This window comes from Diceros bicornis, chromosome 29, assembly GCF_020826845.1.
Source record: "Diceros bicornis minor isolate mBicDic1 chromosome 29, mDicBic1.mat.cur, whole genome shotgun sequence".
Taxonomy (NCBI): Eukaryota; Metazoa; Chordata; class Mammalia; order Perissodactyla; family Rhinocerotidae; genus Diceros; species Diceros bicornis.
The window spans coordinates 23,062,219-23,089,308 of NC_080768.1; the positions used below are offsets into that span (position 1 = coordinate 23,062,219).

General features: G+C 34.9%; 1 protein-coding gene across 6 annotated transcripts in view; it reads right to left on the bottom strand.

Annotated features, from left to right (window-relative positions):
* The window catches only part of TUSC3 (tumor suppressor candidate 3), a 412,886-nt gene that overhangs the window by 102,642 nt on the left and 283,154 nt on the right, over positions 1 to 27,090 (bottom strand). For all 6 annotated transcript variants that reach the window (XM_058525099.1, XM_058525101.1, XM_058525102.1 and 3 more), the window contains exon 5: positions 25,294 to 25,434. In XM_058525099.1, coding sequence (XP_058381082.1) covers positions 25,294 to 25,434 — 141 coding nt within the window. The remainder of the gene's footprint in view (positions 1 to 25,293; positions 25,435 to 27,090) is intronic.

Consider the following 27,090-nt stretch of genomic DNA (forward strand, 5'->3'; position numbering starts at 1 on the left):
CCACTCTGAAACAAGTGTAGTAGATAAAAATGAATAAGCAAATATGATTAAGAAGGAGCAGCCAGAGAAGTAAGGAAAATCACAAGTGTGGCCTATCAGAAGACAAGAAAGTGATGCAGAATAAAGAGATCAGTTGTGTCAACACTGATAAGAGATCACTAATATGAAGATCTATAACTAAAAATTGAATTTAGTTCCCTGGAAAATATTTGTGCCCGACAAAAGCATTTTCAACGGGTCAAAAAGCCTTATGTGAAAAGAACGGAACGATATAGAAAACTGTTTCAAGGAGTTCTGCTATAAAGATGATCACTTAAATAGAATGACATCTAGAGGGAAAAATAGTTTTATAGCCTTTTAGGATAAATAAGGGGATGTTTGTATTGCTAATGAGAATGATTCAGTAACACGAGAAAAAATTATGATGATGCTGAAAAAGCGGAGAATTGTTCGAGCACTGTCACTGAATAAGATTTAGTAGGAAAGTAGGGGGTGTGTCTTAGACAAGAGTAGAAACAGTTCAAATCCTATAGCAGTACACAGACCCCCAAAGGGCCCATGCACAGCATTCAGTGGGGGAAGGAGGTCTGTGTACTTAAACAGGATAAAAACAAATCTTCATTTTCACTATCTTGTAAGTAAAATATATAATTTCCTTCAACTACAAAATATGTGTGATAGATCACAATAGGTTTAGTAGTACCTGTGATTTTTATCAATGAGGGAAATACAGATATTTTCATACTATAACATTTTCATATTACAAGTTAGTTGATATCTCAAAATACTGTTTATACTCATAATTACTTCAAAATTATGGTAGTTATTAGATTCACACTAGGTCTTGTGATTTAATGCATTAATATATTTCTATATTACAAATTTTACCAACACATAAGAGAAAATGTTCAAATTCTCTTAAAAAATGAGAGGTTAGGGCCGGCCCCGTGGCGTAGTGGTTGAAGTGCACGCACTCTGCTGCTGGTGGCCCGGGTTCGGATCCCAGGCACGCACCCAGGCACTGCTTGTCAGGCCATGCTGTGGCAGCGTCCCACATAAAGTGGAGGAAGATGGGCACAGATGTTAGCACGGGGCTAGTCTTCCTCAGCAAAAAGAGGAGGACTGGCATGGATGTTAGCTCAGGGCTGATCTTCCCCACAAAAAGAAAAAAAAAAAATGAGAGGTTAAATTAAATAGCAATAGCCATACTACCTACGGTTTGTTATGTAAGTTTTAAAAAAATTCGTCTTAATATATGATTTATTCAAGATTCCAAGAAATGGTTCAGTAAAACAAAAACAGGCTTAAACATGTATACTCTGCTGAGTCATCTGAAGCAGTGACATGTATTTATTTACAGTATTTATAATTACATAGAGGCGGCATTTTTCACAAGACACAACAAAACCCTGAATAAACATATACTTATAAAATGCAAAATAGCCCAGGTTTATAAAATCTCTTTCTCTAAATAAGTATAATTGATACTTCCTTTTTTGATTTTAACAACTAAAATGTCTTCCACTTCATTGCTTTCGTTAGTCTGAAATTTTTAATTTTTGCAATTAATTTAACTACAATTTTATTTTTGTATTTAACTAAAATATTCATATAACAAAATACATGATTCACAAGCAGGCTCAATGCATTTTTAAAACTTGAACACACCCTTGTAAACCAGCACTGAGATCAAGAAACGGAATACTATTAGAAAAATAGGAGTCCTCTTGCGCCTCTTCCCAATCATTATCGGCATAACCCTCTGAAGGGGTAAAGACATTTTCTTGAAAATGCTGCATCACAGATATGTATACTCAGTTTTAGTGAATACAACCAAACGCACTTCTCAGGAGGTTAGACCAAATTTACACGCCGACCAGCAGTGTATGCAAGTACTGGTAGATTCACATCCTTACCAACAATTGGTACTATCTGTGTGCACGCGTGTGCGTGTGTTCATTTTAGCTATTCTGGTAGATGTGTGGTAGTCATACTGTAGTTCTATTTTGCATTTTCCTGGTGATTAATGAAGCTGAATCTCTTTTCATATGTTTAGCGAAATTCAGACATTATGGTAAAGTGCCCAGCAAGTCTTCCCTCTCTTTTAAAATTCAGTTATCTGCCTTTTGTTTATCATTTTGTAAAAGCTCTTTTTATTTCTGGATACAAGTCCTTTGTTAAATATATGCATGGCAGATAATCTTTACTGAACCCGTGGCTTGCGTTCCTTTTCATTTTCTTAACGGTATCTCTTGGCAAATAGAAGTTCTTAATTTAATGTAGTTCAGTTTAGCAATTATTTCCTCTATTATGTTTACCACTGTGTTCTGTTTCAAGAAATATCTGCGCATTCAGAAATCATGAAGATATATGCCTATGTTTTCTTTTAAAAGTGTTAATGTTTACATTTCACATTTAAATTAACAATTCATGTTGGATTGATTTTTCTGTATATGGTAGGAGGTAGGAGATGAAATGTATTTTTTTCCATATGGATAGACCCAGCACCATTTATTGAAAATACCATACTTACCCACTGCACCGCAAGGTCACTTTTGTCATAAATCAAGAAATATTGTATAAGCATGAGTCTATTTCTGGACTATCAATTCTGGTCCATATGCCTTTTTATAAAATAAATACCACAAAGCCTTAATTAAATATCTGTAATAAATCTTGATATCTGTAAGTGTAAATTCCCCAGTATTGTTCCCTTTCTTGGTATTATCTTGATTATTCTATTCTTTACCCTTTTCATCTTCATAAAAATTTTAGAACCTCTCTTGTCAATTTCCACGAGAAAATCTGAGAATTTGTCCAAGGCCAAAATGGACATCATTACAATGCTGAGTTTTCCAGTCCATGAACATGTTACATCTGCCATTTGTTTACGTGTTCTTAAACATTTCTTTGAATGTTTGGTAGTTTTCAGTTTCACATCTTTTGTTAGATTGACTCATGGGTATTTTTGATGCTATGCTAATGGATAATGTTTTTAAATTTCATTTTCTTTTCGTGTGTTGATGGTATGCAGAATATATTTGATTTTTGTACATTGACTGTATATTTATTCATTGCTGAATTTACTCATTAAGTCTTACTTTTTTTAATGTAAACAACCAAATCATCTGCCAATAAGGTCGGCTTTATTTTTTCTGGTGTGGGTGTTTTTGTTTTTTTTGTTTTGTTTATTTTATTTGCCCTAATGCACTGCTCAGGGTCCCCAGCACAATATTCAAGAAAAAACATTTTGTATTATTACTCATCTGAGGGCTTTCAATAAGTCACGAAATACGATGTTTACAGCAGGTTTCTTTATCAGATTAAGGAAGTTCTCTTCTATTTAGTTTTCTTTTTTCTTTTATTCACTAATGGGCACTGAATCTATCAAGTGTTTATATGCGTAAAGTAAGATGATCAGGAGATTTTTTTTTCTTTAGCTATTAGTGTAGAGAATGATACTGATAAATTTTCACATATTAAACTACCCTTGCATTATTGAAATAAACTCCACTTGATAATGCTGTATTATCGTTTTTATTTATCACTGTCTGCAATTTCCAATATTTTGTTTAGAATAATTGCATCTATATTCATGAAAGAGATTGGCCTATCATTTTTCTATTTTTAAATGTCCCTGTCAGATTTTAGAATCAAAGTTCTCCTTGCTTCAAAAAATAAGTTGGGAAGCATTTCCTCTTTTTCTATTCACTGAAAGAGTTGGCATAATATTAGCATTAATTCTTAAATGTTTGGAAGAATTAACCATTTTGTGTCAAAGTTTTAATAATGGATTCAATTACTTTAATAGAAATTGAAGTACAGTATGATCTCTCTTCTTATGATAGTTTATTGGTTTAAAGTCCAATTTCTTTGAGATTGTCAAGTTTATTAGCAATGTGTGAGCACCTTAATTCAATCAGGGAACATACTGACTGAGTCACGGCTAGGTTATGACCCTGATAAGGCTCAATCTACCTCTGATTGATCTCAGACTTTGAAAATTTTCAAATAAGAGTCTGATGGGTCTCAAATTGTAATTTTTAATTCACAAGCTTGCCAAATACTCTACTCTGCTTTTCAGACTTTCTGCTTAGGGCTTTTAGCCATTCCCCCTCAGCAAACTTCTTAAGTGTGCTTAAGACTCATGAAGTTTCTACCAAAGCTCTGCTTATTTTTCTGTTTCACCACAGCAGCCCTTTGCTGGAAGCTGCACTGGATTGTCAACCCTTGCCCACATCAACAACTGCCCCCAGGGTAAAAGTGGCTACAGAAGCCAACTGAGTTCTCCTAGGTTCTTTCTCTACCAGAGTCCAAGCCCCTTTAGTTCTCATTGCCTCAGCAGCTCTCCACTGCTCAAACAGATGATTCATGTATTTTAGCTGGCTTTTTAAATTATTCCAAACAGAAGGACTAGTCTGCCTCTAGCTACTCATCTCATCTGAAAGCAAAAGTCAAATTTAGGTATTTACCTGGCATATAAATTTATTAAGGTTTTCATTCCTTTGGTTTTATAATCCTACAATACTCACCTTGTCAGAGAAGGATACTTTTGTGATATTCAACACCCCATGAAAATATGAATAAAGTTACTCTTTGTAAAGTTACTCGAGAAGGCAGCTGTGACCAACTTACTAAATTGGAAGCCATCTAATTTGACATTCGACAACAGATGAATAGCCAACAGACCCATGTTCTGGTTGGCTCTTCATCTAACAAGTCGGAATATCTGTAAGTCTCAGAATTTCACATCCTATAATTCTTTAATACCAAAATAGCCAAGAAACTACTGTAGCATAAACTGAAGCAGACTGATCACAAGCTGAAATGGAACAAGAAATACCGAATGTAAACACAACTTAGCATGATGAAGTACAATCAATAATACACTCAGGTGTCTACAGTTTCATACAATATCGGAAACTATTCTTTTGAGCATTGGCTTCAAGCCAAAAGTGAAACTAAAGCGTAATGCTTTGCAACAATAAAAAAACTACTCAGATATTTGCTGTAGTTAATAATCAAAGAACACCTTTAAAGGTAGTCCCTTTGGAAAGTATTATAGGTTCTACATTTGCATTTTCCTTGAGAGTCATAAAAATAGTACCATCTTAGAAAACCAAGATTTTGGACATATGTTAGAGCATTTGTATTCTACTGATGTATATATCTGACTTACCTTCTTTACTATACAAGTAAGGTCCCTGACAGCAGGGACTATGTCCTAGTCTTTTTACCTTGTCCTATCTTTTTATTTCCACATGGTTCTTCACAGTTCTTAGTACATACATAATAAGCTTTCAAACTCTTGTTGAATGGTCAATAAATGGATAAATGTGAATAAATAGAGAAAAGGTGAATCTACTGAAACATGAATCTTTACTCTAAAACTGACTGAAATGTGAATAAGTTAAGTTTTCTCCAAAAAAAAATATGTACTAGTCCTAGCCATGGCCTACAATGCCATAAATGCCAGTGAAAATAACAACCAAGTTTGTAAGTTTCCTAAACCTAATTGTATTCATCCATTTAACTTCTACTCATTCAACAAATATTTATTGAGCACTTTCTATATACCAGGCACAATTCTAAGCATCACGGATGGATACAAAACAGATACAAATCCCTACCTCACCTTAGTGCGAGAATACTCACTTCCAGCATTTATATAACAGGCAGGCATTCAATAAAAACTGAACTGAACACAACCACATGGTATCTTTCTCTCACCTAAGGTTTCCATAGCCCTGTATTGAACTAGGAACTCCACTGGCCCGAAGGTGCCCTCCTCTAAGCATCTACCTTGCTTGTTTTTCAAAATGAGCTCCTCAGACCCTACAGTTCTCCAGAGGAACAATGTGTTTGATGCAACACTTCAACTACAGTAACTGTGCTTTTAACTGTTCTACGTAATGAGGTTTCACAGGAGATTTAGTTTTATTTAAAAAAGAAAAAAAATCATTACATGCTTTCAACTCTTTTGGGTTTAAATTTGTTTCATAGATTTACACTGTGCAGTTGGATATAGTTTTTAAAATAAAAAATTTCAGTTTTCTTCTGTAAAACAAAATTTAAGTAAGATCAAGAATTAATTTTAAGATATTTTAATTAGTTGAGTACTAAATAAACTGTTAGTGAAAGGAAAAAATTAAATACTAACTGCACAGAAAAGGACTAAATATTCTAAGTACATTTTACCAATCCTTTGTGTATTCCATGTCTTTAAAATACAATGTTACTGTATTATAAGTAATTTAATAACTTATTTATAGACTCAAAAAACAGGTGGTGTAAATGACCAGAGTAACAGCAGACAACCACATCAGGGAATTCATACACTATTCACTTCTACTACTCACAAGTGAATTATTTTAGCAAATTTATGATATTATACAGAAAAACTATCATTATTTTGTATCACTCAATCTGTATACTGCCTTTGTAAGAAAAACGTAGCAAGTATCTTTATGGTTCTTTTGGCTACCAAGAAAAGTGTCTTAAGATTAAATATTTAATTCCATGGAAAGGAATTACACATTGAGGATAACTGTTTCAACAAATATTATTTATAACCACTATTGACGTGGATTAAGAAGCTTAGCAGTGGCAGGGAGTATAGAAGCTAGGCAGTCACTCCACGTACTGGATCTTCACAGTGAAGCTTATTTAATTGTGACTTAATAATAAGCAAAAGACTCAGGCAACCACATTCAAAAGCAAAAACAGGCAGGTCCATTCATGTAGGAGTAGTTTTAAAATATTCTTTGAGGGCCAGCCCCATGGCATAGTGGTTAAGTCTGGCACGCCATGCTTCAGCGGCCTGGGTTCGCAGTTTCGGATCCTCGGCGCAGACCTACTCATCTGCCATGCTGTGGTGGCGACACACATATAAAATAGAGGAAGATCTGCACAGATGAGGGCTAATCTTCCTCAAGCAAAAAATGAGGAAGATTGACAACAGATGTTAGCTCAGAGCGAATCTTCCTCATCAAAAAAGCAAAAATAAAAAAAAAAATAAAATGTTCTTTGAGTTATTGAGGCCATTGCCTGTCCTCATTACAGAAAACTAAGAGGTAAATTTATTAAGAAAAATATATCCTAAAAATGTATTAATTCATTTCATTATATTGTTGCCATAACTCCTAACAAACAAAAATATACATTTGGCTATATATAGAAATTACCTATCTGCAAACAGACATACCTACATTCAAACGGCCAAACAACTCAATTGCCTGATAGAAAAAACTGTTTAGAGTCATCTACATCCAGCAGCTGCTTCACTGGAAAAAATATTATCAGCAATTATTTGGTTCTCACTTGCAAAAAGAACAAAATAATAAACCACAGAGATAGTACCTGTATAATATTAAAAGTTACATAATTTTATTCAAATAAATTTGGAAGAAAAAGGAGTTCATTCCACTCCATTTAAAGTCAGAGCTGCCTCTAGTTTTGAACGGTCACAAGAAATACATTTCCACTGATACACTACAATGTGCAAAGAACCTTTCATGGATGTGAAAATTGTCTAATAACATATCAATCTCGAGCTTTTAAGTTTTTCACAAAACTTACATAATTAAACTGATATAATTTCTTTGAGACAGAAGAAACATTAACGTATATGTATCATCCTACAATGCAGATCATCACTGTTAAAAGGCAGAAAACAGCTTCTATCCTACTGAGATTTACTGTGATAATAAGGTTTGGGTTATTAGATTTTGTAAATGATGTTTATCTTTCATGTTTTTAACCGCAGATTCTTAGGATGTTTTTGTGTTTGAAATGAATGTAACTACTATTCACCACACTAATATTTCTGATTTGAAATAACAGTCATCTATGAAGAGCTTTAGGTGGCCATAAAGATCTGGATTATGGGCTACAAAACATAACATTTTAATTCATTTTGATATTCCAAGTTAACATTTCTTCCTGAAAACCATAAACTATATATCTATCCTACACTCCTTAAAGTTATGTACTAGTGTAGTTCAATATTTTACTCAACCATTCTACTTTAAACTCATCATAAAGCAGTAAAGTGTATGCTATTGTCCATTATCCTCAATCTTTTGGGGGTGTGGGAAGGCAGAGGGGCGTAGAACTAGAACCAATGCATATTCAGCTCCACAAACAATCATCAGCACCTATAGATAGGAGTTAACAAGCATTTTTTCCCCTTAGGAAGCATGAGACCAAAAAATATTGTTTTTTAACTTAGAATCAAGAAGCTCTAATATCTACATATGTTTTAGTATTTGCATATCTTCCTCTACATCAGGAAACTGCAAGCTTTCTGTCTCTATCCTATACCCTAAAGCACTATGGATAGCTTCCTCTCCCCAGCATAAACTTCATTCTTATCCTACCTGTTAGTCTTATACAATAATATGAATACAATAATGAAAAAGAAAAAAATTACCAGCCATAGAATACAGTCTTCCCAGAACTAAGGACTCATAACACTAAGTAATCTCTTGGGAGGTACTTTTGCATAGGTTCAATGGTAAAAAGACACAACTGCTAATTGTAGGGAGACTTGTTCTTTACTAAGTAGGGAGCATGTGGACAGAGATTCTTTACCTAACTGTTTTTCTCATTAATCATCCTCCTTTTGCATACAATTTTTGTATTGCAGAAGCGGTCTGCTCTTGTATAATTAATTACTAGTTTTATTTTAGAAGATTTCTTTTACTGTGTAATCCAAGGCTTTCATTAGTTTCTACAAATCAGATGACAATATTTTGCCAAAAATTACTAAAAAAATATATTCTCATTTTCAAAGGAAAATGGGATATTGGTTGTCTTAAACAGACAAACATTTGAGAATCTGAACAAATGGGTCAGCATTTAGGATAGCCTTAACTTTGCAAGGATATCTCAAGAATAGGATAAGAAAGACTGAAAATGAACAAACCCAGTTTTTCACTTAAAAATAGTCTTTCCTTATAAACAAAGAACCAAGTTTGGTAGTGGTGGTGGTGATGGTGGTAATGGTGGCTATCAGGTAGAAAATGGTAAAGGAGATTCAAATTATATACAGTCATGCACTGCATAATGACATTTCGGTCAACGACAGACCACATATACAATGGTGGTCCCAGAGGACTAGTACCATATAGCCTAGATGTGTACTAGGTTTGTGTAAGTACACTTTATTATTTTCCCACAACGATGAAATGGCCTAACCATGCATTTCTCAGACCATATCTCGGTCATTAAGCGATGCATGACTGTATTGACTTTATTATTTAAATGCTTTAAATAGTTTCTATAAGCCATCAAAAGACAAAGAAAAGACACCACAAGTTTTTATATCTCTATATTAATGAGAAAAACAGAGAGAGATGCAGAAAAGTGTTTCAAGAGGAGTTTTTTAAATTCAACATTTTATCATCAGAGTAGAGTTTTAAAACATATTGTTTGAAAACATGTCTGTTCTCTGCAGCCTGTTATTGCCTTCTAAAAGGCTGCCATTGGGGAGCAGACATACCTGCCAAGATTTCCTTCTCAAGTATGTGTTTGTGAATGTTAGAATATCTTCTGCTATGCCAAGTTAATTAGCTTTCAAAGATTTAAAATAGAAAAAAAGATCTGCATGATAGCAGAGGGTACAAGAAAATTGATCCATTGAAGTATTTAACATTTATGCAGCATATAAATGTTCTCAGGCGTTTATTTGCAGTCATAATGGCCCACTGCATCCACTGGGTTAAACATCCAACATATGAGATATGTGCCCAGATTTAGAGAAGCCGAGCACTGTGAAAAGAACACGGACCTTGAAGTCAAGACCCAGGTGGGATCTAATCTCAGTTAATCATCTTATAGCTGTGTGAGCTTCTCCAAGTTGAATTCACTGAATCTTAGTTTCCTTGTTTGTAAAATGAGGATAACAGAAATTTTTTTTCACAGTTATTTTAAGGAATAAGTATATAAATCAGACCCCAAAGAAGGAAGAGACTCAGCAAATAGAATACCAATTATTTCTAACTTACAACAATAATTCTGGGGCTCTTTTTGAGGAGGGAGAATAATGAAGGCTAATGTCATTTGAGCTTAATTCAGAGAGAGGATTATATCAGTTTTTTGGTAGACTGAAACAGTGACAAGATTTGGTATGATAGTAATGTTTAAATACTAAATACGTTTTAACTTTTCAACAACACTAGAAAGAAGTACTAGATTTTTACCAAGAAACCAGGGTAGCTTTACGGAATGAAGCAACTTGAAAACTAGCCTGAACAAAACCCAAAACACTTTCAGACTGAACTACGAAGGAGCTTGAGATCACAATAGTATCCAATTACATTAAATAGAATATAACTAACCAATCTATTTTAACCCAATTATCCAAAGTGAGAAAATAATATTAAGAAACTTTCCTTAAAATATCTCATCTTCCTTACTCTTTAAAACCCAAATTTTAAATTTATATTTTCTCTATCTACCAGAAAGCCACAGAGGTTCTGTTAGAATTTCTAGACTCTAGCCATTACTGCAGAAGATGGATGCTACAGAGTGCTTTGCCTGGGTTACTTAGTTTGTCCTATCACACCCAACTCAGTCATCAAGATCACTGATTCTCTGCTGAAAATAAAAATGGAAGGATGAAGGGCTATTGCAAGAAAGCAAAAGGAACAACTGACAATTAGCTGTAAATATATACATATATATATAAAATATATTTCTATTTTGATATTATATTTATAAATATCTTAAATATCTTTTGTTAGATTTGTGTTAAGTACCATACGTTTTTTCTTCCTATTGTGAAAAAGATTTTATTTTCTATTATATATCTAAATTATCTACTGTATAAAAATCCTAATGATTTTTGGATATTGACCTTGAATTCAGAAAAAGTGTCCAACTCTAGTATTAATTTTATTATTGGTTTTCCATAAATTGTGATGAATTTTCCATGTGGACAATCATATCATGGGCAAATCATATCATAAGTAAATAATGACCTGTCTCTTCCTCCACATTTTGTTACTCTCTGTATTTCTTTTTCTGTTGTTATGCTTTGACTAAGACCACTAGTAAAATGATGAATAGCAGATGATTGTAGGCATCATTTTATTTTGTTTTTGTTTTGTTTTTGTTTTTTTTTGTTTGTTGGTTTGGTTTTTGTGAGGAGGATCAGCCCTGAGCTAACATCTGCCAATCCTCCTCTTTCTGCTGAGGAAGATTGGCCCTGGGCTAACATCTATGCCCATCTTCCTCCACTTTATATGGGACGCCGCCACAGCATGGCTTGCCAAGCGGTGCGTCAGTGCGCGCCTGGGATCCGAACCGGCGAACCCCGGGCTGCCGCAGCGGAGTGCGCACACTTACCCGCTCGTGAATAGACATCATTTTAAATTATCACTACTAAGTAAGACATTTGCTAAAGATTTTAAGATACCCTTTACCTAATTAAGAAAGTTCAGGGGCCGGCCCGGTGGCGCAAGCGGTTAAGTGCGCGCGCTCCGCTGCGGTGGCCCGGGGTTCGCTGGTTCGGATCCCGGGCGCGCACCGACGCACTGCTTGGTAAGCCATGCTGTGGCGGCGTCCCATATAAAGTGGAGGAAGATAGGCACCGATGTTAGCCCAGGACCGTCTTCCTCAGCAAAAAAAGAGGAGGATTGGCGGATGTTAGCTCAGGGCTGATCTCCTCACAAAAAAAAAAAAAAAAAAAGAAAGTTCACGTGTATTTATAGTTTGCTAACTTTAAAATCATGAATAATGAATTTTAACTAATTTCTATGGCATCTAATGACAGTCACATAATATTTCTCCTTTAAACCATTAATGTGATGGTTTTCAATAAATTTATACTTCCCCTAATGCTGAACCAACCATTCCTACAATCTGACTTTTGCTATTTTATACATAGCTGAATTTAGTAGATAGTACTTTTTTAAAAATTTTTGATTCTACGTTCATAACCAAGATTTGCCATATGCCAGGTCACCTACTCCTATTTTCTGGCCATCTCTTCTTATATTCTCATATTTGGCCTTATGGTCTTTACTCGTAGCTGTAACTATTTTGCTGTCCGTATTAAGGGTGACTTTTAGAATTTCGCTGAACTTTGTGGCAACATTTCTTTGGTAAGTTTTCTTTATCTGTAGGGAAACGTTGCTCTCCTTTGCAAATTATTTTCTTGCAATAGATATGTGCAGAAACAGAGCAAACTCCTTTGTTGATATTGTCTTTGTTGCTCATATTTGAATAGGGCCCATTTTTCCTGAACTGGCTATTAGCAAGAGACTACTTCGGGATGGAAGCAGATTTCACAGCTCAGTGGTTCAATTTTTGTTGTTACGGAAACTGGCCATTTCCTTAAAATATGACACCTCTGTGTAGCCATACCTCCTTTGTCTCTCAGAACCTAACCGAGTTCAGACAGGCTTCTAACACTAAATCTTCCCTCTCCTTGATTTTTTCATGAGTCACTGCCACCAAGAAACACAATCACTACTCCAGGGGTAAGCCACTCATCTCACGAGGGTCTGTCTTTGCCAACACTTTCTGAGTTCTGCCACCTTTGGTGCCTCAGCATAGCCTGAGCTGTCTTTTATCACGTCCCCAGGTAATCCTTCCATATGGAAGCAGGTCCAGGTCACAGCTGCTCCTTTGCAAGGCAGGGTCCTCATTTTGGGGGAACAAATATTTCCTGCCAATTTTTGAGAGTTGCCACTAACACTAGGCCATTTAGCACTTCCTGTTCCTCTCAATGACCAAGGACAGCATCTTATACTGGCTGGGCTGGTTTCAGGAGTTGTTAACAAAATTTACAGGTACTTTGAAGTATGTCAGTTTTTTCTGTCTTCCAGTCATTTGGAAGTGAACTTTACAGAAGTTTTGTTTGAAGAGGTTCTTTATCATGTTCTTAATTTCTAAGAGAAAAATGGAAATTTTCAGAACTAAACTAGAACCGTGTTCCAAGAAAACACTTTAATATATCTGAAGGATACAAGAGCCTCACAAAAGAAGTCAGTTTTCTCTTTTACGCTTCTCTGAAGAAAAAGCCTGACTAAGAGAGATAATTCCTTCATGAATATTTGCTAAAAAATGACTTATACACTACTGGGCTTATTGACTTTTTAAAGGATGATTTGCAAAGGTTTAAATTTATTTAATGGTTACTTTATTACTATTTTATATTTCTTTTTGACATAATTTTATTTATATTTTTCCAAGAAACTTGTTTTTTATATGTAAGTAATAAAATTGACACAGAGCATTCTTTAATTTTTTTAAGAAGTTTGTTTTGATCATGTGGAAGTGATATTATCATCATGGCAGAATAAGGGTTTTCTACCACGTTCTCCCCAAAAAACACTGATTTTGACAATCAACAATGGACAAGAGTACCTTTGTGGAAGTCCAGCAGTCCAGTAGAGAAATTCCAGCACACCATTGGAATTAAAAAATAATGAGACAATGGACACATTGAAGAAGGTAAGAGGAACAGTTTCAATTTACCTAGGTAACTCCGCCCCCAACGCGGCACAGCTCAGTGCCAAGAGAGAACTTCTCCTCCTATGACATCTCCCACAGGGAAGAGTAAGAGTGAATGAACCAGCACCTGGCTTCCCCAGCTGTGTGGGATGCTGCCAAAGAGAGACACTTCTTTCTCACTCCATCTAGAAAACTGAGTCATAAACTCACAACTAGTGGGTGGTGAGCAGCTGGGAGAACAGCAGCCGGGGATGAAAATGAAATACATCAAAAGGATGCAGATGCTACCAAGCACTTTGTGGAATCCGTCAGGAAGCCTGCCCACAAGTTGCTGGAGACACCTCAACTGTGGATCCCCCCAACTGGCCCACAGGCAGCCCCAGTGCTCTGCGTACCTCACCCACACATCCTCTCACCCTGTGGCCAGCTCCCTGTGCACACCCTGAAGGTGGCAAGGGTGAGCCTTTGAGAAAACTATTAGGCACACGCAGAAACTGCCAGACTCTGCAGGACTAGGACAAAGGACACAACCTAGAACATTCAGCACCACCCTACAGAAAGTGAGCAAAGGGAGGCTGTCAGCACCCAGCCTAGCTCTGCAGGATGGAGAATGTATACACTCTTAAGAGTCCTCCACAGAAAGAACAAGAAGTGTGGAGCAGGCATACCCACAGAAAAGATCTGAGAAAGCCTCAGAACCCCCAACATGGCTGAAGGAGGAAATTTCTCTCCCGAAGCCAGTCAGCAAAGACTTCAAATATGAAGACAGCAACGCAAGACTTCAACTTCAAGGAACATGAAAAATCAAGGAAACACGATATCACTAAAGGAAAAAAATAATTTTCCAGTAACCAACCAACAAAGAAACAGAGTTCTGTGATTTGCCTGACAAAGAACTCAAAACAGTTGTTTTAATGAAGCTCCATTAGCTACAGGGAAGCACACAAATTTAATTCAACAAAATAGAAAAAACAATGCAAGAACAAAATGAGAAGTTTAACAGAGATAGGAATCATAAAAAAGAACCAAATAGAAATTCAGGAGCTGAAGAATATGACGAATAAAATGAAAATGCGGCAGAGAACATCAACAGCAGACTGGATTAATCAGAATAAAGAATTTGTGAAGTAAAAGACAGATCAGTTGAAATTATCCAGTCAGAGGAGAACAAAGAGAAAAGAATGAAAAAAAGTGAAGAAAGCCTACATGAACTATGGGATATACTATGGGATACCTTGAAAAGAAACAATCTGCACATTACTGGAGTCCCAGAAAGAGAAGAGAGGTAGAAAGGAGCAGAAAGTTTCTTAAAAAAAAAAAAATGGATGACAACTTCCCAAATGTGGAGAGAGATTTAGAAATTCAAGTTCATGAAGCTCATACATTTCTGTAAAATTTCAACCCTAGATGATCTTCTTCAAGATAAATTATAATAAAACTGCCTAAAATCAAAGACAAAATTTTAAAAGCAGCAAAAGAAAAAAAAATCATCACATACAAAGGAACCCCCCTTAAGGTTATCAGTGTATTTCTCAGCAGAAATAGTGCAGGCCAGGAGAGAGTTGAATGGTATAATGAAAATGCTACTAAGAAAAAATGGCCAACCAACAATACTTTACATAGCAAAGTTGTCCTTCAGGAATAATGGAGAGAGAAAAACTTCCCCAGACAAAGAAAAGGTGAGGGAATTCATCACCACTGGACCTTCCCTACAACAAATGCTGAAAAGCATTCTTCAAGCTAAAATTAATGAACTAATTAGTAACACAAAAAATATAAAATATAAAACACACTGTTAAAGGTAAGTATATAGCAAATTCAGGATACTCTAATACTGTAATATGGTGGTGTGCTAATGACTTAAACCTAATATAAAAGTTAAAGGACAATATTATTAAAAATAACAATAGCTATAATAATTTGTTAATGGATAGACAATATAAAAAGAGGTAAATTGTGACATTAAAAACATAAAATGTAGGGGCCGGCCCGGTGGTGCAAGCGGTTAGGTGCGCGCGCTCCGCTGCGGCGGCCCGGGGTTCGCTGGTTCGGATCCCGGGCGCGCACCGACGCACTGCTTGGTAAGCCATGCTGTGGCGGCGTCCCATATAAAGTGGAGGAAGATGGGCACCGATGTTAGCCCAGGGCTGTCTTCCTCAGCAAAAAAAAGAGGAGGATTGGCGGATGTTAGCTCAGGGCTGATCTCCTCACAAAAAAAAAAAAAAAAAAAAAAAAAACATAAAATGTGTGTGAGGGAGAGTAAAAAGTAGTTTTTGTATGCAATCAAAGTTAAGCTGTTATCAACGTAAAATAGACTATTATATCCATAAGATGTATTATGTAAACCTCACAGTAACTACAAAGTAAAACTACAAAAGACACAAAAGAAAAAGAGAAGGAAATCAAAGCATACCAGTACAAAAAATCATGAATTCACAAAGAAAGATAGCAAGAGAGGAAGGAAAGAATAAGGGAACTATGAAACAGAAAAACAATTAATAAAATGGCATTAATAAGTCCTTACCTATCCATAATTACTTTAAATGTAAATGGATTAAATTATCCAATCAAAAGGCATAGAGTGGATGAATGGATAAAAAATGAAGACCCAATTATATAGCCCACAAGAGACTCACTTCAGCTTCAAGGAGACAAATAATCTAAAATGGAAGGGATGGAAAAAGATACTCCAGACAAATGGAAACCAAAAGAGGACAGGGTGGCTATATACACATCAGAAAAAATAGACTTGAAGTCAAAAATAGTCACGAGAGACAAGTAAGGTCATTATATTATGATAAATCAGTCAATTTATCCAGAGGATATAACAGTTGTAAACATATGTGACCCAACATTGCAGTACCTAAATGTATTAAGCCAATCCTAACAGACCTGAAGGTAGAAAAAGACAGCAATGCAGTAATAGTAGTGGACTTCAATACCACACTTTCAACAACAGATAGATCATCCAGACAGAAAATCAATAAGGAAACAATGTACCTAAACTATTCGTTAGACCCATGGACCTAAAGGACCTGTAGTAACTTGAACAGCAGCAGAATACACACTCCTCTCAAGCATACAATGAACATTCTATAGGATAGATAATATGTTAGCTCACAAAACAAGTCTTAGAAAATTTAAGAAGATTGAAATTATACCAAATATCTCTTTAAACACAATGGTAAGAAACTAGAAATCAATAACTGAGGAAAAATAGAAAATTCACAAATATGTGGAAAGTAAAGAATGCCCTCCCAAATAACTAATAGATTAAAGAAGAAATAAAAAAATATTGTGAAACAAATGAAAATGGAGAAACAACACACTGAAATTTACTGGATGCAACAAAAGCAGTTCTATGGAAGAAGTTTATGGCAATAAATACCTACATTAAAAAAAATGTCTCAAATAAACAACCTAACGACACCTCAAGAAAGCAGGAAAAAAGAACACACTAAGCCAAAAGTGAGCAAAAGAAAGGAAATAACAAAGATCAGAGCAGAAATAAATGAACAATAGAAAACATCAACAATAGAAACAATACAAAAAGCAATAGAAAAGATCAACAAAACTAAGCTCATTTTTTAAAAAGATAAAATTGGCAAACCTTTACCTAGACCCCAAAGAAAAGAGAGAAGACTCGAATGAATAAAATCAGAAACGAAAGAGGAGACATTATAACTCATACCACATAAATACAAAGGATCATAAGACATGACTATGAACAGTTATATGCCAATGAATTGGATAACTTAAAAGAAATAGGCTTGTTCTCCAGGAATTTTTCTATCAAGACTGAATTATGAAGAAATAGAAAATCTGAACAGACTAATAACAAGTAAGAAGATTGAAATCAGTAATCAAAAACCTCCCTACAATGAAAAGCCCAGGACCAGATGGTTTCTCTGGTGAATTCTACCAAACATTTAAAGAAGAATTAATACTTCCAAAAATAATTCTTCCAGAAAATTTCAGAGGTGGGAACACTCCCAAACTCATTTCACAAGGCCAGCATTACCCTGATACCAAAGCCAGATAAGGATACTAGGGAAAAAAAAAAACTATAGGTCAATATCCCTGATGAATACAGACGCAAAAATTCTCAACAAAATACTAGTAAATTGAATTCAACAGAACATTAAAAATTTGTTCAAGTGCAATTTATCTCTGGAATGCAAGGATGGTTCAATAAACATAAATCAATAAATGTGATACAGTATATTAATAGGATGAAAGATAAAAATCATGTGATAATCTCCATAGATGCAGAAAAAGCATTTGACAAAATTCAGCATCCTTTCATGACAAAAACTCTCAATAAACTGAGTACAGAAGGAATGTACCTCAACATAGTAAAAGCCATATATGACAAGCCCACAACTAACATCATACTGAATGATGATAGGCTGGAAGCTTTCCCTCTAAGACCAGGAACAAGACAAGGGTGCCTACTATCATCATTCCTATTCAAGACAGTACTGAAAGTCCTAGCCAGAGCATTAGGCAAGAAAAAAAGGCAACCAAATCAGAAAGGGAGAAGTAAAACTGTCTCTGTTTGCAGATGATATGATCGTATATACAGAAAATCCTAAAGATTCTACCAAAAAACCGTTAGAACTAATCACGCCATCTGCAAAAACGTGGATGGACCTGGAGAACATTACGCCAAGTGAAATAAGTCAGACAGAGAAAGGCAAATACTGTATAATCTCCTTTATATGTGGGATCTAAAAAAGAAATAGAAATAGAGAATAGAATGATGGTTGCCAGGGGCTTTAGAGTGGAGGAAATGGGGAGATGTTGGTCAAATGATACAAATTTCCAGTTATAATTTGTATAAGTTCCAGGGATATCATTTACAGCAGCATGACTATAGTTACAATACTGTATTATATACTTGAAAGTTGCTAAGAGTGTAAATCTTCAATGTTCTCACCACACACACACACAACAGGTAATTATGTGAAGTGATGAAGGTATTAACTAACCTTATTGTGGTAATCATTTTGCAATATATATGGTTATCAAATCATCACGTTTGTATACCTTAAAATTACACAATGTTATATATCAATCATATCTCAATAAAGCTGGAAAAAAAGTACTTTCCTTGTAGACAGCAAAAAAAACAAAACAAAACAAAACAAAAAACCTCTGTTTCTAGAGTTATGTACTGTTTTACTCAGCAGTCTGGGGTCTCAATGCAGCAATTCCCCAAAAAGGTACTTCTCATTTGGGCTGCATGTTTAACCAGGCCGTCCTCTCCATTCTTCAATTGTATGCTACACCCTCATTTTACAACGCTGATATCTCAGTCTCCAGAGAGGACCCCCCAAGGGCTTTTCATACCCTTATTCAACCTCTTGACCCCTTCCAAACGACTCATATTGATAAGAGATTAGGATGGTTATTAAACAGCCAGCAGAAGACAGTAACATCTTTCTCAATTTACCTCTGTGGTGCAGAGCATGGATTTTTGCCTATAAGGACCTCAAAAAAATAACCATCAAACAGAGGCTTCTAGTTCAACATTTCCCTTACGATGGTCCTGCCACTTTGCTTCAGGTAGCCCTGTGGGATGTGTATCAGTATACAGAATAGAAACTTTTATTAAACCACAAGAACATCTAAGCCAAAAGATCTGGGTTTACTACACTGCAGTTTTAATGTGCATGTTCTTAACTCATCACATTGAACAACTGATGTGCTTATCTGCCATTTGTCTATCCTCTGGTGATGCATCGTTTCAAATCTTTTGTCTATGTATTTTATTTTTTGAATTATTAAAGTATTAAATTATTAAAGTTAAATTTACTTTTTATTCTTTTGGTGTACAGTTCTATGAATGGTAACACGTATAAATGTGTGTTACCACCACCACAACTGGACATAGAAGAGTTCTAGCATCCAAAAAACTCCCTTGTAGTATCACTTTATGGTTACATTCCCTCCATCACTACCCCGCGGCAACCACTGACTTAACATTACTGTAATTTTGTCTTTTTGAGAACAGCGTACAAATGGAATCAAATAGTGTGTATCTTTTTGATAACATGTTATTTGTTTTCTTATTGCTGAGTTTTGAGAGTTCTTTATATATTCTGGGTATGAGTCCTTCACTGGATATGTAAATTATAAACATTTCTCCCGGTACCTTCATTTTTCATTCTCTTAACAATGTCTTTTGAAAAGCAAAGGGATGATATAATAATATAATAGATTGCTCTATTAACGTTATGTCTGAGAAAGGTCACAGATATTTTCTTATGTTTTCTTCTAAAAGTTGTATCGTTTTGTTTTACATTAGATTTATGATTCACTTTCCGTTAATTTTTATGACAGGCATGAGGTTACAATGAGGCTCTTTTGTGTGTGTGCATGTGGATAACCAATTGTTCCAACATCATTTGTTGAAAAGACTAACCGTTCTCCAATGAACTTCTTTTCAACTTTTGTTTGATTGATACAGCCACTTCAGCTTTTTTTTTATTCATGTTTGCAAGGTATATCTTTTCACATCCTTTTACTTTTTTTGGCTTTCTTGAAGCCATCCTATAATAGAGTCATGTATTTTATTTTAAATCCATTTTGACATTCTCTTCTAATTGGTATGATTAGACCATTTAAATTTAATGTAATAATTGAGATATCTTAATTAAGTCTACCAGTTTATTATTTTCTGTTTGTTCCCTCTGTTTTCCTTCCCCTATTTCCCACTTTCTTCAGCTTTTGGGTTATTTGGACATTTTTTAGTATTGCAGTTTTAATTTACTTATGGTGATTTTGCCTATATTCTTTGAATCTTTTTAATTGAAGCATAATTGATGTACAATATCATATTAGTTTCAGGTGTCCATCATAGTGATTCGATATTTATATACATTATGAAATGGTTACCACGCTAAGTATAATTACCATTGGCCACCATACAAACTTATTACAATATTATTGACTGTATTCCCCTTGCTGTACACTGCATCCCCACTACCTATTTATTTTAAAACTAGAAGTCTGTAGCTCTTAATCTCCCCCACCTATTTCACCCAGTCCCCAATCCCCTCCCCTCTGGCAACTACCAGTTTGTTTCTATATATCTATGAGTCTGTTTCTGTTTTATTTTGTCTGTTCGTTTGTTCTTGGGTTTTTTTTTTTTAGATTCCACATATAAGTGAAGTCACACAGTAATTATCTTTCTCTGTCTGACTTATTTCACCTAGCATAATACCCTCTAGATCCGTCTGTGTTGTCGCAAATGGTAAGATTTCATTCTATTTATGGCTGAATAAGAAGTCCATTGTGTATATATACCATGTCTTTTATAGTGGTCACACTAGGGATTACAAAACACATACTTAATTTTCCACAGTCTATTCAGAATCAGTATTTTACCACTTCAACTGAAGTTTCTTCAACTGAAGAAACTCTTTACAACCATATAGGTCCCCTTACTTACATATTGAACACTCTGTCAAAAAGTGTTATATTTCTTGTTTTCAATTTCCAAACACATTTTTACATCTCAAGAGAAGTAGAGAAGTCTATTATATGCAGCCAGATATTTAAACTCTGTTGTTTTACTTCATTCCTGCTTTCCTTCTGGTATCACTTGCCTTCTGTATAAAGAATTTCCTTCAGTAATTCTCTTAGTTTTCCTTTTCTTTCTCTTTCTCTCTCTCTCTCTTCCTTTTATTTTCTTTATCTAAGAGTGTCTTTATTTCACCTTCATTGCTGAAGAATATTTTTGCTGAATATAGAATTCTGGGTTGACATTTCTTTTCAAAATTATAAAAATGTTATGCCACTTCCTTCTGGCCTCCATAGCTTCTGATAAGAAATAGCATTCATTTAAATTGTTGTTCCCTATAGGTAATGCACAGTTTTTTCCTGGCTGTTTAAAATATTTTTTTTTATTTGGTTTTAATTTGGTTTAGTTTGATTATGATGTGTCTGGAAGTGGATTTTGGGAGATTTATCTTATTTGGGGTTCACTCCGCTTATTGAATCAGCCATACAATTTTGACAATCTTAGGAAGATTGTCTAAAATTTCCATTTCATTCTTTATGTCTTCTATTTTATTGTTGATACTTTCTATTTTAACTTTTGTTTCAAGAATGTTTATGATTGCTCATTTGAGCATTTTTATAATAGCCACTTTAAAGTCTTTGCCAGATAATTTTATCATCTGCCATCTTGTAGTGAGCATCTGACGATTCTTTTTTCTGAAGTCAGTCAAATTTTTGTGGTTCTTTGTAAGCCAAGTGATTCTGGATTTTACTCTGAATATTTTGAATATTACATTAAATGTGACTCTGTGACTTACTGAAATCCTATGGAGAATGTTTATATTTTCATTTTCTCAAATACTTAACCTCATTAGATACAGGCCATAAGTTTCAATCTATTCTAGAGGCTTAGTTCCAATGCCAATTCAATTTTCAAAGACTGCAGTGTTGTTATTCAGATCTGTTCCTTATGAGTGCTACCCAGAGACCAGTCTGGGATATGGGCAGAATTTTGCCCTTTAGTTCAGTAATCAACAGCTTTAGAATGCTAATTAGGATCAGGCCCACACATGTGCAGGTCAGAAGTGAGCCCAAAAACAGTTTTATGGGATCACTTTCCAGAGTTACTCATTCTCCACTATCTTGCCAGTATTTTCTGTTTCCCAAGAGATCCTGTTTGTCCTCCAGCTTGAAAATTTCCACTTCTACAATGACATAACAGCAGCCCGGGGACAGAAAGAGAAGAACTACAAGAAAAAAAGCAGGGCATGGCCCCTTCCCTTGGAGACAGAGTTCCACTGAATAGAGAGGAAGGTTCCCCTCTCTAAGAGTTCTGGCTCCTACAGTTCCCCTTTGCCAGCTGCTTTCACTCCCTCTACTGTCCTGCTACAGGATTACCTGAGATTTGGGGTGTAAGAGAATAGGAAAAAAACTGAGGAATCTCCCCTACTCTCTCTGAGCTTTACAGATTCCCTTTTCTGCTCTTTAAGCCAGAATTAGAAGTATCTCCTAAGTATCTCTCTTTCTGTTCCACATTGCCCACTTCCAAGTTTCAAGCTACATTGAATTTAAGACAAAATAGTAAATAAAAAATTATCAGCCCTCCATATCTCCTAATTAGATGTCATTTAGAAACATCAAATACCTGAGCCTTGCATTCTCTCCAGGTTTTATAGTTGTGTCAGTGGGAGAGAAAGGTTGGCATGTATGTACGCCATCTTACCTACAAACAGATTGTCCATTTTTTAAAACCATGATTTCTGTCTTCTGAGTAGCAATAATTCTTTACATATGCTAGATACATGTCCCATACATATGTTTTTCAAATATTTTCTGAGTCTACAGATTGTCTTTTCATTCTCATAACAGTATCTCTTGAAGACCAGAATTTTTCAATCTTAATGAAGTCCAATTTATCTTTTTCTTCCTTCCATGGTTCCTGCTTTTTGTATCACAAAGATTTTCTGTGTTTTTCCAGAAGATTTATAATTTTAGCTCTTATATATAGAACTATAATACATTTTGAGTAATTTTTATATGTGATGTGAGATAAGGGTTGTGATTCATCATTTACATAAAGATATTCAATTGTTCCAGCACCACTTGTTAAAGACTATTCTTTTCTCACTGAATTACTTTGACTCCTTTGTTGAAAGTCAACAACCATATATGTGCATATATTTCTGGACTCTATTCTGTTTCATTGATCTATATGTCTGTCCTTACGCCAAATCCACAATATCTCAATTACTGTATCTTTGTAATAAGACTTAAAATCAGGTAGTCTTCCAACTTTGTTCTTTTTCAAAAATTACTTGTCTATTCCTACTATTTGCCTTTCTATATAAATTTTTGAGCCAGCTTGTCAAATTTCTTCAAAAAATCCTGCCAGCATTTTAAGTGCCATTTCTTTGAATCCTTAGATAAATTTGAAGAAAAGGTGACATAACAATATTAAATCTTGTGGTCCCTGAAAATAGCACATCTCTCCATTTATTTAGGTCTTCTTTGGTATGTATTTTTCCAATCTTGTGTCTTCCATGTCTTTGTCTCTAAAGTGTATCTCTTGTGACAGCACACAGTTTGCTACTGCATTTTGATCCAACTGACAATTTCTGCCCTTTGATTAGGGTGTTATGTATGTTTACATTTAATGTACATAAGTATATTGATATGATTGTGTTTAGGTCTGTCATTTCTTTATTTGCATTGTGCTCCTTGTGTTTTCATTCCTCTGTTCCTCTTTTCATATCTCCTCCTGTGTTAATTATAGATACATACTTTTAGTATTCCATTTTAATCACAATATTGACTTTCTGGCCATATTTCTTTGTATTACCTTCTCAGTTGTTACTCTGGGGATTAAAATATGTATCTTAAATTCATCGCAATCAATTTAGAGTTGATATTGAACGACTTGAGGGAACATATAGGAAATTTTCAACCATATAGCTCAATTTATCATTTCATATGCTATTGTCTTACATACACACACTATAAACCCATCAATTCATCAATGCAATGTTATAATATTTTGCTTTAAACAATCATAGGTCTTTTAAAATAATTGAAAGAAGCAAAGAGAACAATATTAATCCCCTCTACATCAGGAAAACTTTTCATTTTCCATGAATAATTTAAGTCTATTTGCATAATATAGATATTATGCTACTATTTATAAAACCTATTTTTACACCACCAATATTTTAATTAGTATAACTATTAAATATCAGATATATTGTCTGAATATAGTTTATTCATATAATGTTTACATTTCCATTTTATGAGCTAATTATTTTAAAGAAATTTAGCACAATCATAATCAAGGGGAAGAAAAATCCTTTTAGTACAAATTGAAATAGGATCATGTTCATTGGATTCTTCTAATAGTATCCTAACCAGTTTTCCTGCTGCCAGACTTGCACCTCTCAATTGATTGCCCATTGCTACCAGAGTGATCATTCTAAAACATAAATTTGATCACATTATTTCTCTCCTGAATATTTAAATGGCTTCCCATTGCCACCGGGATAAAAGTCTCATACTCCTTACCATTGTATACAAGACCTTTCCACTTTTTCTTTGCAGCATCATCTCTTACCCCTTCTTGTCTTGTTACCATTGCTTGAGCCACATAGAAATATAGTCATGTGAACAGCCCAGGCATTACATATATTGACTATTTGGCCTTAACAACTTTGGAACTCCATTTACTCTTCAAAACTCAGCTCACGTCACACACTCTAAGAAGCCTATCATGACTTTCCCTATTCAAGGTTAGGTATCCTTCCTACATATTCCTACAATACTCTGTGCTTACCTACATCACAGCATGAATAACATTACATTGTATTTATCTGTTGATTAGTTTGTATCCACACAATGAATTCCAGGGTCAATATCTTATCCTTATAGCCCCAGTACCTAACAAATATCAGGCACACAATAGAGACACAAGAAACAGATGTTGGAAAAAAATAGCCAAATGAGTACACTTCCAAACTGCTTCAGTTTGTAAGAGACTCCAAGCTACTAATTATTAACTCTTACTATATTTCTAAATGTATTCAACATATATTTATTTAGCACATGTAATATGCCAAGTACACAGAGATATTACAGTTGAATAGTGAAAAGTAGAAGGAAGATAGCACAGTCTAGACTGATAGTGAACTTAGACTATATCATCTAAGTCCTAAAAAGTTAATACTTCTCATTCGGACTTTATTTCCATTATAGTAATAATCTGGCTCATTTTGTTAATATTATACAACTTGTCCTATTATACAAAGAAATAGGGAAAAAAAGTACAATGTGATAACATACCAGAGATACCATGGCCCAGCCAGTCTTGTTATAGATGAATTCCAAGTTGTTCCTTCTTAAATAGAGCAAGCCACCCACAAGTGACACTAACAAGGCCAAAGCAATGGTGCCAGAGTAGTTGGGTGGTCTGAAGACTCGAATCTGCAAAAATGCAATGAAAATTTTTAAAGTGAAAAACATATATTAATTTTTTCTCTTAACCATATTCTAGCCCTTCCAATTTTCAACACAAAGAATTCAGAAAGGTGCCACCCTACTTTTCATACCTGGCATTACCACTCCTTTTACTCTTCACAAGTCAAAAAAAAATGCCCTAAAACATCATGGCTATGTAAAAAGACTTGGTTTAGGTGAATACAGTTAAACATACACAAACATTACCTATATTCAACCCAGAGCTCCTATGTTTCACCCATGGAACATGGGATCACCTAGTAAAGGGTGGGATGCACACAAATATTTGCCAATATTTGTATTATTCCAAACTGGAACATTTGAAAGACTTTTTAACAGCTTTATTGAAATATAATTCACATACCATACAATTCACCCATTCAAGGTATACAATTCACTGGTTTTTAGTATATTCACAGATATGTGCACCACAGTCAGTATCAGAACATTTGAACCATGTCAACAGAAAACCCTTTAGCAATCACTCTCTTATTCCCCTCACCCTCCAGCCTACCCTAAGCAACCATTAATCTACTTTCTGCGTCTACAGATTTCCCTTTTTCTGGGCTTTCATAAAATACGTGGTCTTCTGTAACTGGCTTCTTTCATTTAGCATAATGTTTTCAAGGTTCATTCTTGTTATAGGCATGTGTAATACTGCATTTCTTTTTTATGGCTGAACATTCCATTATATTGATACACCACAATTTGTTCATCCATTAATCAAGTGATGGGCATTTGAGTGGTTTCCATCTTATGGCAATTATGAATAATGCTGCTATAAACATTCTTGTACAAGTTTTTGTGTGGGCATATGTTTTTATTTATCTTGGGTATATGCCTATGACTGGAATTGCTGGGTCATATGGTAACACTATGTTTAATGGTCTGACGAATTGCCAGACTGTTTTCCAAAGTGGTTGCACCATTTTACATTCCTACAGTTCTGATTTCTCCACTTCTTTGCCAATACTTATTATCTCATTCACTGATTTTAGCCATCCTAGTGGGTACGAAGATATCTCATTGTAGATCTGCATGTCTCTGATGACTAATGACACTGAGCATCTTTTCATGTACTTACTGGCCATTTGCATATTTTCCTTGAAGAAATGTCTATTCAGATCCTTTGCCCATTTTTTAATTGGGTTGTCTTTTTACTACTGAGTTGTAAGAGTCCTATATACATACTAGATTCAGCCAAATTATTTGCAAATATTTTCTCCCATTCTGTGGGTTGTCTTTTCACTTTTTTAATGATGTCCATTAAAGCATAAAGGCTGTTTTTAAAAAGTAGATGTAATTGGTATGAACTCCTGATTTCAAAGTATATACAGATCTTGGTTCTAATAACATTCCCCACTAAAAGAAACCAAGGCTTTGAGGAAAGATGGCTAATTAAGTGCTGGGCAGGGTAGATAAGTAGACACAAGATGAGCCTGGAATACACCGTTATGTGAGGCAAGTAAGAAAGTGCTTAAAAGAAAATGATGGAGAGATGTCACATGGACACAGAAGCCAGTATGAAGGGGCTCCCACTAGCCAAATCTAGAACAATTTTAGCACCAAAATATTTAAGTAATTACTTATAAACCATTGGAGAAAAAAATGCAATTCATGAGT